Genomic DNA, 18,209 nt, shown 5'->3' on the forward strand with positions numbered 1-18,209 from the left:
AGCTCTGCAGCCTATCTATGTCCCTCTGTACCCTACAACACCCTTCGACACTATCCACAACTCCACCGACCTTCGTGTCATCCGCAAATTTACTAACCCACCCTTCTACACCCTCATCCAGGTCGTTTATAAAAATGACAAACAGCAGTGGCCCCAAAACAGAACCTTGCGGTACACCACTAGTAACTAAACTCCAGGATGAACATTTGCCATCAACCACCACCCTCTGTCTTCTTTCAGCTAGCCAATTTCTGATCCAAAGCTCTAAATCACCTTCAACCCCATACTTGCGTATTTTCTGCAATAGCCTACCGTGGGGAACCTTATCAAACGCCTTACTGAAATCCATATACACCACATCCACGGCTTTACCCTCATCCACCTGTTTGGTCACCTTCTCGAAAAACTCAATAAGGTTTGTGAGGCACGACCTACCTTTCACAAAACCGTGCTGACTATCGCAAATGAACTTATTCTTTTCAAGATGATTATAAATCCTGTCTCTTATAACCTTTTCCAACATTTTACCCACAACCGAAGTAAGGCTCACAGGTCTATAATTACCAGGGCTGTCTCTACTCCCCTTCTTGAACAAGGGGACAACATTTGCTATCCTCCAGTCCTCCGGCACTACTCCTGTCGACAATGACGACTTAAAGATCAACAACAACGGCTCTGCAATCTCCTCCCTGGCTTCCCAGAGAATCCTAGGATAAATCCCATCTGGCCCAGGGGACTTATCTATTTTCACTCTTTCCAAAATTGCTAACACCTCCTCCTTGTGAATCTCAATCCCATCTAGCCTAGTAGGCTGTATCTCAGTAATCTCCTCGGCAACATTTTCTTTCTCTACTGTAAATACTGACGAAAAATATTCATTTAACGCTTCCCCTATCTCCTCTGATTCCGCACACAACTTCCCACTACTATCCTTGATTGGCCCTGTTCTAACTCTTATCATTCGTTTATTCCTGATATACCTATAGAAAGCCTTAGGGTTTTCTTTGATCCTATCCGCCAATGACTTCTCGTGTCCTCTCCTTGCTCTTCTTAGCCCTCCCTTTAGATCCTTCCTGGCTAGCTTGTAACTCTCAAGCGCCCTAACTGAGCCTTCACGTCTCATCCTAACATAAGCCGCCCTCTTCCTCTTGACAAGCGCTTCAACTTCTTGAGTAAACCACGGCTCCCTTGCTCGACAACTTCCTCCCTGCCTGACAGGTACATACTTATCAAGGACACGCATTAGCTGCTCCTTGAATAAGCTCCACATTTCGTTTGTGCCCATCCCCTGCAGTTTCCTTCCCCATCCTACACATCCTAAATCTTGCCTAATCGCGTCATAATTTCCTTTCCCCCAGCTATAATTCTTGCCCTGCGGTATATACCTTTTAGATCTCTCTTAAACACCATTTTTCCAACGAATACATTTGTATTTCAGGTCTTATCATAACCACGTCTTCTCATCCCTGATACTGTCTTAATCTAGTGAAATTCTGTTGAATTTTTTTCAATGGCTTTAATATCCTTCCTCGGTACCAGAATAGCATACAAAACTTAACTGTGATTTAAGCAGCGTATCATACAGATTTAGCTCCATTACACTTATACAGAATAGCCGGAAAACTATTTTGCCCTTTTTATAACTTTTTTCACCTCGAATCATAGAATCTTACAACCCAGGAGGAGGCCCCTCATGACTGTGCCAGCTCATTCAGCTATTCAGTTAGTCCCACTCCCCGCTCTTTCATCTTAGTCCTGCAAGTCTCTCCCTTTTCAAGTATATATCCAGTTCCCTTCTGAAAGTTACTATTGAATCTGGAGTCTTGTTTTGAAAAATCTGTACATCTGCACCTCTAAATGACCATTCCTCCACACCAATAAGAATTATGCCTTATAGGATATATTTCATTCTCTGCTCTCAACAACAATAACAAATTTATATAGCACCTTTTAAAGTAATAAAACGTCCCAAGAAGCTTCACAGGTGCATTATAAAACAAAGTATGACACCTATCCACAAAAGGAGGTGTTAGGTCAGATGACCAAAAACTTGGTCAAAGAGGTATGTTTTAAAGAGTGTCTTAAAGGAGGAAAACGAGGCAAAGAGGTGTAGGGAGGGTATTTCAGAGCTTAGGGTCTAGGAGCTGAAGGCATGGCCACCAACGGTGCAGTGATTAAAATCAGGGAAGCACAACAGGCCAGAATTAGAGAAAGGCAAATATCTAGGATGGTTGTGGGGCTGGAGGAGATTACAGAGATAGGGAGGGTGAGGCCATGGAGGGATTTGAAAACAAGGATGAGAATTTTAAAATCAAGCTGCTGCTTGACCGGGAACCAATGTAGGTCAGCAAGCACAGGGTGATGGGAACTGGACTTGGTGCAAGTTAAGACATGGGCAGCAGAGTTTTGGATGACCTCAAGTTTACAGAAAGTAGAATATGAGAGACCAGCCAGGAGTGTGTTGGAATAGCCACGTCAGTCTAGAGGTAACAAAGGCAAATTGTACTACTTCATATTAAGCTTACTTTTGAAAATCCAAAGTCTTTTGCAGTAAAACAAAAATGAGCAATCCAATAATTTGAATTCAGTAATATAAATGACAGTGGGAATTAGTGCAACAAAGTTGAATGATATGATTAATTGAATTAAACAGCTTTGCATTAAGTGAGTAGTCTACCTATTCTGTTAACATGTCATTCCTAATGCATCCTCCTATATTTTTCCTCAGTTTCCTTTTGCTCCTTAATTTAGAAACAAAGAAAGCATTACTGCACAGAAGAAGCCAATCAGCCCATTGTGTCCATGCCAGATGAAAAGAGCTATCCAGCTTAATATCACCTTCCAGCTCTTGATCTGTAACCCTGTAGGTTACGGCACCTCAAGTGCATCTCCAAGTTTTTTTTAAACTGCGATGAGGGTTTCAGCCTCTACCGCCCTTTCAGGCAGTGAATTCCAGATCCTCACCACCCTCTAGGTGAAATAATTGCTTAACTCCCAACTAATGCTTCTATCAATTACTTTAAATCTATGCCCCTTGGTTATTGACCTCCCTGAGAACAGAAATAGATCCTTCTCATCCACTCTTACCTAAACCTTAATAATTTTATACATCTCAAAATTTGATATCCATGCTGAATTTTAATCATGTCCCTTCCATGTCCATGTGAAAATTGTTAATATATAGCAGGAGAGTTCCAACACGAATAACTGAAATGCATCACTTAGCTATATTTGCCAATCTAAGGATTATGAATTTACTTCTCTTTTATGGAATAAATTACATATTCTATATATGTGAGATGACAGTCATGTATCAAAAGTTGTTAAGGGCCAAATAAATTACATTAATTCCTCGAGAGTGGTAATGTAAAACCAAGGGGAAAACTCATTGTCTTGTTCTCATATATTGCTTCCCTCAAATCTCTAAGGTAGCTTTCTAATTCATCGAACATTAATGCTCTTCATCTTTAGAATACTAAATTGGTTAATGGATGATTTTGTTCTCGTGTGTACTGTAGAAGTGTAGAATTTACTAGTTCTACCTTTTCAGAAATATTAGGAGTTGACTTTAATGATTCATGCTTTATAAATGTTCATTTCATTAGCAAGTTACTTTAGCACTGATGTGGAAAATCCATTACTGCACCTTTTTAAGATCACTTATCCTTGCTGGATCAGGCTTTTTTGGATGTTCATTGGACTCTAGGCTGCTCTTGAATCCTGGATATCTGAATCCATCAAAGGTTAGCCAAGCTTCCTTTGATCTTTCCTTTGCTCTCTTTTCTTCATTGTTCACGTCCACAGGAGTCACTCGGGCTGATAAAAATTCTTGATTGTATGTGAAGTAATGATTTGGCTTCTGTGAGGGAGAAAAGCCATTTATTTACAGATGGACCTCAATACTTTGTTACAAGATATCGAAAACCATTTTTCACACATGTGCCTGTACGTGTTCAATAAATAGACATGTTTGGATCTTACATCAATTGTGTCTATATAAATGCTATAAGGCTTTGGTGTGTGCCTGGTCTTATGGAAGGGTTACAGACAATGAGTGTGATTGTTTATCTTGAGCAAACACTGGGCAGGATGATCACACCACTTACCCATGTTGCTGGTGATTAGTCTTCAACTAAAATAAAATCAGGAAGCTAAACAAGCACTGACAGGCAGTTTCCGAAAGAGGAGGGGCAATAAATCCAGTGGCTGCTCTGTGGAGCTGATCCAGTAGGGACACCATGGGGTGGTAAAGGAGGGACTGGTTGCAGGCCAAATGATTTTTGTGGGGCATAGAGTAGATTCATATACTCTTCATGGCACCACAAAAGTCATTTACAAGAAGTTACCTCGATCTTTCTGGAGTGGCCTCCAGTGGTCCCTTTAATGACCACCAGTTAAGCCATTAAACATTAAGTTCCATGCAGACTGCGTACAGCACATGTTGGCCCAGTAGAAGACTACAATTGGAATCTGATTTAAATATTTTAATGAGGATCCCACCTATTTTGGCCTGGAGTTCTGGTCACCTAAATTAAGGCCCACTCAAAAAATCACAAGTGGGATTTGGGTGGTGAGTGAGTGAGGTTTGTTTTAAAAAATATTTCACCTGCCACTGCTACGTTTACATTGAAAAATGGCAGTAGTGAGACAAAAATCGCCTCCAGTATATAATATCTACTGTAACTTTCTTCTCACCCCACTGGTTCAACTTCTGTCAACATTATTTCAAATCCTGCAATATGGGCATACAAGTGTTGCTTAATATAAATGACCTGTGACAGAATAGTGAAAATTATGTTTTGCACAATTTTCCACTGTCTGCTATGCGTAGACCCCACAATATGGTTAACCATGAATTTATCTTTTTTGGGAGGGAAGAGAAAGAAAAACCTATTTAATTACAGTATAAACATAGTACTCATCCATTTCTATTTGGTGTGATATTTATCTAACACTTAATAACACTTCAAGTGCTTTGTTCAGTTAGGTCGGCTTACTGAATCAATTCTGGTGCATCCTGAAATGTAATAACAAGCCTTTGGAATCCATCGGATCCCTTCCATTGGGAATTAGATAAATACCAACTTTAAAAAAATTCTTTGTGGTAAAAGGAGTTAGGAAAGTTATATGAAGACTTGGAAAGAAAGCTTTTGCAATATAAGCTAGAAATGGAAACTTAAGTTTCAGACTATTTTGAGTATTTTCCAAAATGTTAAGTTCAACATTAAGCAAGCATTCACTTTTCCCTCAGTGTGATGGAGCTTCCAATCCCAGCCTCACACCATGACACACAATTTATTCTACTGAATTCACTCTCTACATTCAAAATAAAGATCCTGAACCTGAATTTTTATGGGACTTTGAATTTGAATTTTCTCCCACAGTACTAATGTAATTGAGGTGGGCTGGGAAATAGGTAATCAGGTAATAGGATAAGATACTGGGATTTCCTGTAGGGATGGGACTGGGTGGTAGTAACAGGTGTACCCTTGCATCCTGACACAGTAAAAAGCACTTCCGGGTCTGGCATTCAGGCTTGGGTTGGACCAGGTTGGACACGCTCTATCACAGGTAAGTGGCTCCACTGTTAATTTAATTTTTGGACTAGAAATGTGGTTTTGTTACAGTTACTTTAAGTTTGTGCAGATCAGCAAGAAAGTGAAAAACGGAAGGTAAGTTAACTGATGGTCAGGTCGAGTCGGACGCGGGAAAAAATGGAAGGACTTGGGTCGGGCTCGGGTCGGATGTGGTTCTGTTGGGCTTGGGTCGGGTTTTTATTTTTGCAGACCCGAGCAGGCCTTTAATGCGCAGTAACTTAAAGGGCTGGCTTGCATACGGCCCGTGCAGGGAATTTCGGGTTGCCGCCTGGTCGCACAGCTTAGAGGGAACATTGTTGTATGCCTGCAAGATGCAAATGTGCAGTACCTCTCATGGACAGAAGTGGGGTCAACTTAAAGTATTTCTGGTTTGGAACATGCAAAAGAAAACATTTAGCCTTGATATGGTATTTTTATTTTATTCCTCTGCCAGCCCTTTGACACCTCATCTAAGTGGGCATTCTTCATATTTGAGATGAGTTATTGCACTACATGGGTCATCACAGCTAAACTTGCTCCAACATCCACTGGAATGCAATTTCTAACTGGGGTCACTGGATACAGATTGTGAACAGGAACACTTGCTCAATTAAGGACAGTCATATCAAGCATAGCACCCTATTGCTGAGATCAACATAGATCAGAGTTTTCTGGTCTTTATAGCTCAGTGAAGCATCATAAATTGCATTCGTCCATGGAGTAACTGAGTCTGAAAAATGGTTTGAGACATAAGTCCTGACTACCTGTCTCTTTAGTTCATTGTTCCCATGTTTTATGTATGTTAACTTGTATTGCTGTTTATTTTTAATATTTGATAATTCTTTCATTGTCACAAATGACTAATTATCTCATCTGAAATTAATTATTAATTTATAACTGAGAATTACCAGTCTGTAACACGTCATATACATATAGGACCTTTTAAGTTGATCCCTACCTTAGCCATTTCCTGCCGGAGCAATTCCTTTGCCTGTTCAGCAGAGTTCAAGGTTTGAGTGGAATAGATATGCACTGCTTTGCCTTCAGGAGGCACAGCTGCAATTGTACCTCGCTTGGTTTTCTTCAGCTTTTTGCTAGCTTGATAAACTGCATCAATGTTAGCCTGAAACATGGAAATATTTTTGCTCAAGTGGCTTAGTTGAATTTGAAAAGGGGGCAGACACCAGAGTGGAATGCTTACATTTGAAAGTATTTTGCTGACTTATGTTAACCCAATGAACCATCTGAGGCTGAATGTCTTCTGGTGACTGAGCTCTGAGGCTTTTTCAGCCTGAAATCAGAACAGTGCATCTGCTTTAGGCGGGGTCCATAAAAGAGTCCCCTTGAAATGTAGATCTATGTTTAAGGCTAACTTCCTGGAGCACCCGAAGTGTTTCCTCTTTAGGTAGAAGTGAAATGTAATTTTTTACCTGTTAAATTTTTGTTGACAGTATCATGAGTGAATGAAACACAATATTTTGTATCCACTTATCACCAGTAATGCACAGCTTGTGTTTATATCTGTACTTAACTTTTGCAGCAAAGTATTTTTCACAAATTAATGGTGGAAACTTATGCCTTTGCAACTAGATTGTAACAATACTTATTTAAAATGTTGCATCAAGTGTTGAACATCTCATTTAGCTTGAACCCCAGAAATAACATTGGACAGCAGAAGGGATTTTCTATGTTATCGTTTTCATACATACTTGGAATACTCTTTTCAATGAAAATTATGATTTTCATATATGCAGTTTGTTTTCTTTCTATCACTAGAATAACCCTGCTGTTCTATGCCACTATGCAAACCTTGATTTTGCCTAATACCTGAATGTGATCTGTGAGGATTATTTGATCCTTTTCCCTCTGCATATAGTTTTCATTATAAATGTCCAGTAAAGAATAATGCATCCGTTTTGGTAGTTTAACTTTGGGAACAGGTAGATTTGTGATGGCTGACACCTTCTTGATGGTAAATGGACCTTTTTCAGAGGCTGGGATTCCAAACTCACGACTCAGGATCATTACCATTGCTGCTGTTGGGAACAGGTCACACTGTACTACGTCTCTCAACCTTTTGGCAGAACACATGTGTTGAAGTCTGAGAAACAAAAAAAGTCTTCAATTATAATTCAATTGGTGCAGCTGGTATATATGCCTTGAAGAATCAGGAATCTAACATCTCAGAATTCAATTTAAAGACCACAACCAGGCTACAAAATGGACTTCCTTCAGTCACTGAATACTGAAATAATATAAAGCATGATGGATTTAAAAGGGTGCCTTATTTTGGCAAAAACAGGATCTGCGTTTTCATGCTCCAATTGTTTTTAACCTTTTGCTAGGTTCCTTTTACAATGTGTCATCATGAAAGGAAGCCTACCAGAAGCATTAAAAATAACTGTATATGGACCTGTTACGACCAGGTGAGAAAGAGGTCCAGGGGTCCCTCTCAGCCTTCACCTGGTCTTACTGTAACAGGAAAATACTGGAGATACTGGAAATCTGAAATAAAAATAAGAAATGCTGGAAATACTCAGCAGGTCTGACAGAATCTGTGGGGAGAGAAGCAGACTTAACGTTTCGTGTCAGTGAACCTTCATCAGAACTGGCAAATAATAGAAATGTAACAGGTTTTAAGCAAATAAAGTGGGGGTGGGGCAGGAGATAACCAAAGGGAAGGTGTTGATGGGACAAGGCCATAGAGAACAGACACTTTATCGAACACCAGGAAGGAAATAGAAAGCAATGAAGGTAAACAAGGTAAAAGAGACAAACGAAAATCCTGTCGGAGAGAACAGTAGAACTTTTTCAAGGTAGGCATTCCTGGTAGAGAAGTGGCAGTGAATTAAACACTGAAATAAAAGCAAAATACTGCAGATGCTGGAAATCTGAAATAAAAACAAGAAATGCTGGAAATACTCAGCAGGTCTGGCAGCATCTGTGGAGAGAGAAGCCACTCCTGGTGTTTGATAAAGTATTCTCTGTGATCTTGTCCTATCAGCACCATTTGGGCGGAAATCACCTTCCCACCCTTTGTCCTTTTTGAATTTGTTGGGGTGATTAGGAAAGGTTCTCCACTGGGAAACCAACTTATAAATTAAAGCAAACTCATCAGCCAGAACAGCCGCCTGCCAGGCTCTCTGAACCCGCTGCTTCTCTACATGGGTCTTTATTGAGAGTGGGAGACAGTTTATAAATTCCTCTAACAGAACTACTTCCCTGAGATTCTCATAGCTGAGCTGTACTTTAACAGCCCTCAGCTACTGGTCAAAAGCCAGCGCTTCTTCTTTCAAACTCCAGATAAGTTTGATTAGCTTGTTTTTTGAGGGTTCTAAACTTTTGGCGATAGGCTTTGGGTACTAATTCATATGTCCCGAGGATAGCATTTTTGGTCAGTTCATAATTTGACCAACTCTCACAGAGTCATAGAGTTATACAGCACAGAAACCGGTCCTTCGGCCCATCATCTCTGTGCCGACCAAGAAGCATCTAACTATTCTAATCCCATTTTCTCTCACCTGGCAACAGGGAATAAACCTCATGGGCTTTTCCAGTTAGCTTGCTTTGTATTGAAAGAGACCAGGTTTCAGCTGGCCATTTTAGCTGCCTTGCCAGTTTCTCAAAAAATGCCTCCAGATCTTCTTCATCAAATTTTGGGATTAGATGAGCTAGTTTTAACAATTCTGTACCCAGCCCTGAAATACGCTCCTCCATATTGGCCACGCTTTCACTGGGGTTACTCCCCTTGTAAACTCAAGCCGCTTCAACTCTCTTTGCATTCTTTCTGGAATATTCTTTTTCTCTCTTCTCTCCCTCTCATTCCTTCTCCTGTCTTTCTCTCTCTCTCTCTCTCTCCTACCTTTCATTTCATGTTCCTTCTGGAAGGCTTTCTCTTTCTCCCTCTCCCTTTCCTCAAATTCAAGTTTCCTCTGTTCCAATTGTATCTTTGCTAACAATAGCCTGTTGGATTCTGCTTCTAACCCTACTTCTGCTTCTTCAGATTCATTGGAAAATGGTTGGCCTCTAGTCTTAGGAGTTAGGCCTTGCCATGTACAGTGATCCCACACTGCTCAATCATTTTTCTCAACTCCTCCATAGACAGTGCTTTTAACTTATCCCAAGTTACTTCACCCTGGCTTGGAGAGCTACTTGCTTCAGTTGCAGACATGTTAGTATTCAATCACACTCAATCACAAGAAAACCTGTATTAACCTTGCTCTTTTTTGATTGGAAACAATTTGGCTTCCCACTTCCAATTTCTCTCATTTGTCCATGGGTAAAATTCTGGAAGCTGGCACCCAAATTTCTGTTCTGACCAGGTGAGAAAGAGGTCTAGGGTTCCCTTTCAACATTCACCTGGTCTTACAGTAACGGGTTTGATTTTAAACACACTGTGTTTTGCGTTCCCCCTTGGTGAATCCTTGTTCATCGCTTTCCAATTATAAGGCAAAGAAATGAGCACAAACAGGCTTTCTTGGGTTTAAAGAAGAAAAATGAAATTTATTACAACTTAAACTTTAACTCTAATTCAGTTAATGCCTACAGATACATGACATGCCCACGCTGACATGCATATGTGATGCGCACATTCAGATAGGGACAGAAAAGTGCAAAAGAAAAAATAAAGTGGAAAGGTTTGAGGCAATATCTAAAAAGTTGTTACGGTTCTTCAAGCTCACTGTGGAGTCCCTGCTTGTAGGTAATTCTTGCTTTTCGTTGGGGCCCAGTATTGTTCTTAAACCTTGTTCACTGTAGGAAACTTTTCTCTTTTGGGGTTCATGTGTCTTCAATGGATTCCAAAGCTGGTGGGAAAGAGATGGCAGCAGACAGGAGAGGAGAAGGTCTTTTCAATCCAGGAGCATACAGCTTTCTGCCAGTTCAGACACTGTCTCTACAATTTAAAACTCCCCAAGTTGACCAGCAGGGTGGTTACGTGATTGACTGGTTTGACTAGGTCTTTTCTGTATATTGTATGGGAGCAGGGGATAGCTCGTTTCTTCCAAACTGTCTGCTAATATGCAAACATGTCTTTCCAGCCAGGGGCCTGGCAATACCTTGTAACAGGCCTTCTCTTCTTCCCAGCAACAATTTGAAATTTAGTGTCCCTGTGGTGAAATTAATGTGCCTCATTCTTGACAGGTAGGGGCCTGCATGACATGACCCATGAGTGTGAACCTGTATCCTACATGGGAATATCAATATGCTCTGCTGCTTTCTCAAAAGCAGGATGCCACTCTACAAACTGTTTTTAAATGTATAATGCTGTTGTTTAGAATTTAAGAAACACCTCAATAGCTCATCCTAGAATTTCTTGCACTTTTGAACTTTTATACATTACCACGAGCAACTGGATGACAGAAGAATCTAACAGAAATTTGTTGTCCTTATTTTAGTGTAATCTCAATTTGTATTGATGGTCATATCATTCTGCCTTTACGCTAACAAAACTTCATAAAAAGAGACTCAACACTTAGAAAAGTAAATGAGTGCTTTTGGTTAGAATTATGGTTTGTGAATGAGTGTTGTTTATCTGTAGGGCATGAAGCCTCCAATTCCTGTATACACTTGGTCGGTTTAAGATTTAAAAATATGCCAGCAGCCATGCGACATAGCTAGATTTTTAACAAAAGACTTGTTTCTAGAATTCACTGTGAAGCTCTGAGATAGCTCAACACAGTGAGGTGCAGAATTCAATTGTCCCTGAAAACGGGTATGGGGATCACGATGCACAATTAATCCTTTGTGCTGCATACTCATTTACATGATTGCAGTGTGCAGCCAGCATGCAGTGTCTGCATGGCTCAACAGAGTGTGAAAAATCATGAAAGGCTAGTATGAGTTCAGGTTAGCCTGCACCTTTTAAGGGCGGTGCACTTTGCAGCAGATGCTGCAAGCCATTATAAAAATGAATTTGACCTGAGAATGACACAGAAATGGCACAACATGGCAGTGTGCTCTAAGCTTCTCTGACACGGCACTGGAGGTCTTCATGCAGGAGGTATACAGGACAAGAGAGGTCCTCTATCCACAGGGGACTAGGAGGCCCTCCAGATAGACTCTGCGATGGCAGTGAAAACAGATAGCCATCATGATCAACGTCAGCAGTCTAGTCCTGAGGACCTGGATGCAGTGCCGCAAGAAGTCCAATGACCTCACATAAGTGGTCATTGCCTGTGAATGCATCTTCAAATGCCATATCCCAGCAACAGCACCATTAGCCTCACACACTGCTCAATTCACCACACCAACCCTTCACTCAGCTGCCAACAGTCTCTAGGATTTGTGATCATAATATAATAGAATTTCATATTTTATACTGCCTTGCCAGCAATTCCAACATACCAGGAATGAATAAAAAAAAGTTTGAGTGTGATGTACTTTAATCCAAAACAAGAGTCTTAAATTTAAATGAAGCCAATTACATAGGTTGTTGGCTAAGGTTGTTTGGGAAAATAGATCAAAATGTATGCAGCTAGTCAAGCAGTGGCAAACATGTAAAGAAATGATTCAAAATTCTCATTGAAAATACATTCCATTAAAAAACAAAAGCTCCATGGGAAAAGTGATTCATCCCTGGCTGACTAAAGAAGGTAGGATAATATTAGATTAAAAGAAAAGGTTTATAATGTTCTGAAGAATAGTAGTAAGCCTGAGGATTGGGAGAGTTTTAAAAACCAGCAAAAGATGACCAAAAATTGACAGAGGGGGGAAAATAGAATGAGAGTAAATTAGCAAGAAATATAAAACAGATTGTAAGAGTTCTACAGGTAGGTAAAAAGGAAGAAAGTAGCAAAAGTACACATTGAGCCCTTAGAGGCTGAGCTGGAGAAATCATAAGGAAATGACAGAGACATTAAAAAAATATTTTGCATCTGTCTTCACAGAAGACATAAAATGCACACCACAAACAGTGGGGACCAATGAGACTGAGGAACTTAAAGTCATTAATATTAGTAGAGGAAAAGTACTAGAGACGCTAATGGGACTAAAAGCTGACAAATGCCCTGGACCTGATGGTCTGCATTCTATGATTCTAAAAGAGGTGGCTGCAGAGATAGTGGATGCACTGATTAGGATTTTCCAAAATTCCCCAGATTCAAGAATGGTCCCAGTGAATTGGAAGTTAGCAAATGTAACACTGCTATTCAAAAAAGGAGGGAGAGAGAAAACAGGATGCTACAGGCCTGTTAGCCTGGCATCAGTTGTCAGACAAATGCTGGAATCTATTATTAAGGAGATGTTAACAAGACACTTAGAAAATCAGAATATGATTACACGGTTTTAGGAAAGGGAAATTGTATCTGATGAATTTATTACAGTTTTCTGAGGTGTAACCAGCAGGGTAGATAAAGGGGAGCCAGTGGATGTGGTATATTTGGACTTCTAGAAGGTATTTGACAAGGTCATGAAAGGTCATTGCACAAATTAAGGGCTCATGGGGTTGGGGGTAATATATTAGCTTGGATTGAGGATTGGTTAATGGACAGAGAGTAGAGATAAATGGGGCGGTTTCAAGTTGACAGGCTGTAACTATTGGGGTGCCGCAAAGATTAATGCTGGGGCCTCAGTTGTTTACAATTTATATTAATGATTTGGGTGAAGGGGCCAAGAGTATTGTATCCAAGTTTTGGTGATGATATAAAGCTGGGTGTGGCAGAAGGCTGTGAGCAAGACACAGAGACTGCAGTCAGGTTAAGTTAGCAAGAAATAAACTGGCAGATGGAATATAATGTAGGGAAATGTATGTGACATTATCCACTTTGGTAGGAAGCATAGTAAAGCATAATATTTTTAAAATGTTGATGTTCAGAGTGATTTGGGTGTCCTAGTACAAGAAATACAAAATTAGCAAGCAATTAGTAAGGCAAATGACATATTGGCATTTATTGCAAGGTGGCTGGAGTACAAAAGGAAAGATGTCTTGCTACAATTGTACAAGGCTTTGTGGAGACCTTACCAGGAGTACAGTGCACTGTTTTGGTCTCCTTATCTGAGGAAGGATATATTTGCCTTAGAGGCGATGCAGCAAAGGTTCACTCGATTGATTCCTGCATTGAAAGGGTTGTCCAGTGATGAGAGGTGAAGTAAACTGAACCTTCATTCTAAGGAGTTTAGAAGAGGATTGACAGTGTAGACACTGAGAGGTTATTTCACCTCGCTGGAGAGTCTAGAATGAGTCTCAGGATAAGGATTGTTCATTTAAAATTTAGATGAAGAGGAATTTCTTCACTTGGGGTTGTGAATCTTTTTGAATTCTCTACCCCAGAATGTTTTTGATGCTCAATCATTGAGAATATTCAAGGCTGGGATAGATAGATTTTTGAACTCTCAGGGAAACGAGAGATTTGGGGATCAGGTGGGAAAGTGGAGTTGAACAAAAGGTCAGCCATAATCTTATTGAAGGGCTGTTTGGCCTGCTCCTATTTCTTATGTTCTCACGTTCTATTAAGCACGACGCATACTTTACATTCATAGCTTCACCTCACCCTTACACACTTAAAATTGCTGCAAGCCTCATACCTACATCTCACAGCTTGTGTACATTGCCAACTATTCAACCATGACAAGCACATCACCAAACAGGTTACACCACACTCACTAACACACTTATCTCTCTCTTGCACGACAAAGTGGTGCATAATCGCAGGCAGCAGTACATCATCAGCAGGGGACAGGCATGGCTGCATGTCCTCACCTTGATGAAAGAGACAGTGTTCACCATCATTGCAGCAACCATAACTGAGGCCATGGCCAATGGTGGGTCTGAAACCATCTAAGATGACAGTATCCTCATGCCTAATCCTCCTCCTCCCATCCCACATCCCTCTCATCCTACAATCTCTTCTGATTTACAAGCTGCAGACAGTCTATAGATACACCTCTTGCTTCCCCTCCTCAGAACCCTCCCCTTGTGCCTTTCCCCTTTCAGATATCTAAGAACGCAACCTGATCAGGCAGTGGTATAGGAGCAAGAAACAGAAGAGACTGATGATGAAAAAAACACCGCCACACACTCAGTCACAGCTACCAGCTCAGATCCTGACACTGCGCATACTTTAAAAGATAGCTTAAGAGGTGGGATCTGCACATGGTGAGACACCAGGCACAAGTGGCCTACAGCCAGGACAGGGAAAAGGGCAGTCCCACGAGGGCCTCAGATGAGAACTTTGATGAGTTGGCCTTTAGAAAAAGGCTGATGGGTATGCAGAATGAAATACTTAGTGCGTTGGCAGAAAGCATACAGTCACTGTTAAGGAGCATTGAAGAGTCTGGCACCAACCTTGCACAGGGTGTTGTGCAGAACTTGGAGTCCATCCTTTCCAGTATGAAAGTTGTGGCCAACTCCATTACCACACTTGCAGACTTAACCATGATGCAGCGTCTGATCGCCATTATCTCAGCTTCCATTGCAGCTTAAGCAGAAGACACTCAATGCCTGAGTGATGCAGTGGAAGCTCAGATTGAAATCATGCAAGCTCAGCTTGTTCTCATGGAAGCTCAGACTGCTGCCAACATAGCTGTGGATACCAGTGTGCAAAGGGGCTTGCAGGGTGTCACAGCCGTCCAGCAATTTGTCCTCCAAGTCATTGCTAGGATTGGTGAGGCACCACCCCGGAGAAGTGGCAGTAGGTCTGTGGAGCATGCAACTGCTGCCATCACTCAGGATGATAGCCACTCTGTCAGTGGCCTTGCTGTTACTTGTCAGCAAGCCAACTCAGACTGCTGCCGTCCATAACCAAGGTGATGTAGTCCACAGACGGGCCTTCTAGGCCCAGAGCTTTTGAGGTCATCCTGTAAGGACATCTGCAGTCTCCTCCACTGAAAGTCAGCAGCCTTCCAAAAGTCATGCTGCAGCCATAGGTGAGTACTGCGTAGGAGCATTAGGTCAGAGAAAGGCATACGGAAGGCAAAGGAAATGCACAAAGGTGATCAGTTGACTTTTGTATGGAATATTGAATGGTTTAATTTATAAAGTTGGTTTGGAATGTTTGTTTGGTGGTGGTTTTTATTTTTGAATTGTGGCCAAGAGGACGCTGTGATGATCAGTATCAGAGGGGCAGGCAAGGTTTGGGACAGATGTTGAATTGCGAATTTGGGTTGCATTCGCTGGTACCAGAGTCAGATGAGCCAATCGCGGACAACCCGACAGTAAAGGGGCAGTATTGGTTGTCTCCTCCCTTCCTTTTCCTCCTCATTCTCAGTTGCTCACTGCGTATCTGACAGCAAGGGCAGTGCTCTCATGATGGCACGGGTTGTGTCTTCATGATGGCAAGGGTATGCAGGATGCAACAAACCACGATGAATTGTGAGATGCACTCTGAAGAGTAGTGCAGGGCTCCTTCAGAGTGGATGGGCTGCAGAAGTGTTGCTTAACCGCCCCAAATGGTCTGCTCTATGACATTTTATGTGGCAGCATTATATGAATGCTGCGCATGTGTGCATTGGTTCCGCACTGGCGTCATGAGCCAGGTGACCAGTGGATAGCCCCTATCATCCAGTAGCTACCCTCTGGTTTCTCATGCTGGCTTAAATGCTGATGTTACAGGGGTCTGCGCAGAATAAAGGATGCATGACTGCTGCCAGGATACCTGGCATTGACCTACATGATGTGTTGAGTATGGTCATACAATAGATGGACATTGAGGAAGAGGAAGCCCTTCTGGTTGTGGTATATCTTCAAATTTACACACAGTATGTGCAGTTGATGGCAACTTGCATCATGGGGAATTCTGGTATCCTGGCGAAGCCATGTGCCTGCTCCTCTCTGGCAAGATAGAATGAAATATGGTCAGCTCTCCATGCATACAGAGCTTCAGTGATTTCCCTTATGCAACAGTGGATGGTGAACTATGAGATGTTGGAAGTGTTGCCTGCTCCAGCCTGAAGAAATTCATGGCCACGGCCACCTTCAAAGTCACTGGCAGCACTCTCCTCACCCTGCTCTGAGGCTGCAGGTCTGTCTGCAATAGGTGACAGATTTCAGTGTGCACTTTCTTAGTGAAATAGAGACTTTGCACACACTATTCCTCATTGAAGTTAAGGTAGGAGAATTGCTTCCTTAAAGGTCTGAAGTGGATTTGGCCTGCTGGTCAGAATCCTTCTTCCCTTTCACCTCTTCCACCTTCGAGCAGCTTGTCCTCCTCTGTGTCACCTCTGCTCACTTTCCCTATCAAGCTGCAGGCCAAGGGGGATAGAAACTACAGCACCCATGTCAGGAAGCAAATAGTCTGAGCAGAACCCTTAAAGTAAGAACCATGGTCTTCACCACATGTCACTTGCTGTAGACTTCAGCAATCTTTAAGTAATAGTAGCACCTTTACAAACTCAGCAACAGTCAGTAAAAATAAATCAGCAACTATCCTGAAAGTGGTTGATGATCTCTTTAAATAGTGCTGATAGGGGGTCCTTCTTGCTGCTGAATGCATGCTCAGCTGTACGAGGTTGAAGGCGTTAGCTGGAGCTTTGAGGTTGAAAATGGCACTGCTGGCATCAAATCAGCATTATACGCTGACTGTCACAATATGCCTACTCTGCACACTTCCAGCTCACATTCCCAGCACCTGCACTAACAACCTACCTAAAATTGCGTCCAGCACGGCCCACAGAATTGTGCATGACTGGAGCGAACACCTGAAACCGCACCCACAGCACCGAAAATACAGGACAATGCAACCAAATTTTGAGGGTATTTCTTTTGAATAGTTTCAATGATGAGGCAGTTTCCTATTACAACATTCTTTATTGGCGAGCCTGTAATTCTCCAGTGACGAATTCCTGATCTCAGCTGTGCCATCAAAGAGATGTACACAACACATTCTGGGTAATCTTCAAAAGTGTCCTAATGGCCTGTTCAGTAGAAATAAATCATCGAGGCAGGTTTTCTGCATGTCTTCTCAGTCAAGTAATTCTTGTTGATTTTTCAAAGTTGAACTTAAAAGTTTTAGAACATTTAAAAAATATATTTTCCAAAGTGCACAGTTAAGCAGAGATTTTGGCATGGAAGTTTTATTATCTTTGGAAATTATTCAAAAATTGGGATGACTTACATATTTGCTCCTTAACTGGATGGTTTGGAACTAAAAGGTTTGAGACAGTAGAATGAAAGAACTTGCATTTATGTAGTGCTTTTCATAAACTCAGGATGTTCCAAACTGCTTTACAGCCAATGAAGTACTCTTGAATTTTGTTCACTGCAGGAAATGCAGCAGCCAGTTTGCACACAGCAAGATCCCACAAGCATCAATGAAACAAATGATCTGATTACTGTTTTCGTTATGTTGGTTAAAGGATAAATGTTGGACAGGATATAGGAGAGCTTCCTTGCTCTTTAAATATTTTTGGGGGGATGACAGATTGTGCCTGTGTTTAACATCTCAGCCAAAAGATGGCACCTGTTACAGTGCAGCACTCCCTTAATACTGCACTGAAGTGTCAGGCTGGATTATGTGCTCAAGTCGCTGGAGTGGGACTTGAACCCACATCCTTCTGATTCACGCAAGAGTACAACCACTGAACTAAGGTTAACAGTCAATGTACCTTTATTTTCTATCATGCATCTTAAACTTGTTTGACAGCTGATGTGATATGAAGCGTTGCTCACTGTGTATATCCTCTGAATCAGATGATTGG

At 41.5% G+C, this 18,209-nt stretch overlaps 1 protein-coding gene across 1 annotated transcript in view; it reads right to left on the bottom strand.

The window, feature by feature from the left end:
• Window positions 1-18,209, bottom strand: part of cfap92 (cilia and flagella associated protein 92 (putative)) — a 160,801-nt gene that overhangs the window by 27,137 nt on the left and 115,455 nt on the right. The window contains exons 12-14 of the mRNA XM_068052273.1: window positions 7,404-7,677; window positions 6,535-6,699; window positions 3,647-3,859 (exon numbers count right to left, since the gene is read on the bottom strand). Coding sequence (XP_067908374.1) covers window positions 3,647-3,859; window positions 6,535-6,699; window positions 7,404-7,677 — 652 coding nt within the window. The remainder of the gene's footprint in view (window positions 1-3,646; window positions 3,860-6,534; window positions 6,700-7,403; window positions 7,678-18,209) is intronic.

Source organism: Heterodontus francisci, chromosome 19 (assembly GCF_036365525.1).
Source record: "Heterodontus francisci isolate sHetFra1 chromosome 19, sHetFra1.hap1, whole genome shotgun sequence".
Taxonomy (NCBI): domain Eukaryota; kingdom Metazoa; phylum Chordata; class Chondrichthyes; order Heterodontiformes; family Heterodontidae; genus Heterodontus; species Heterodontus francisci.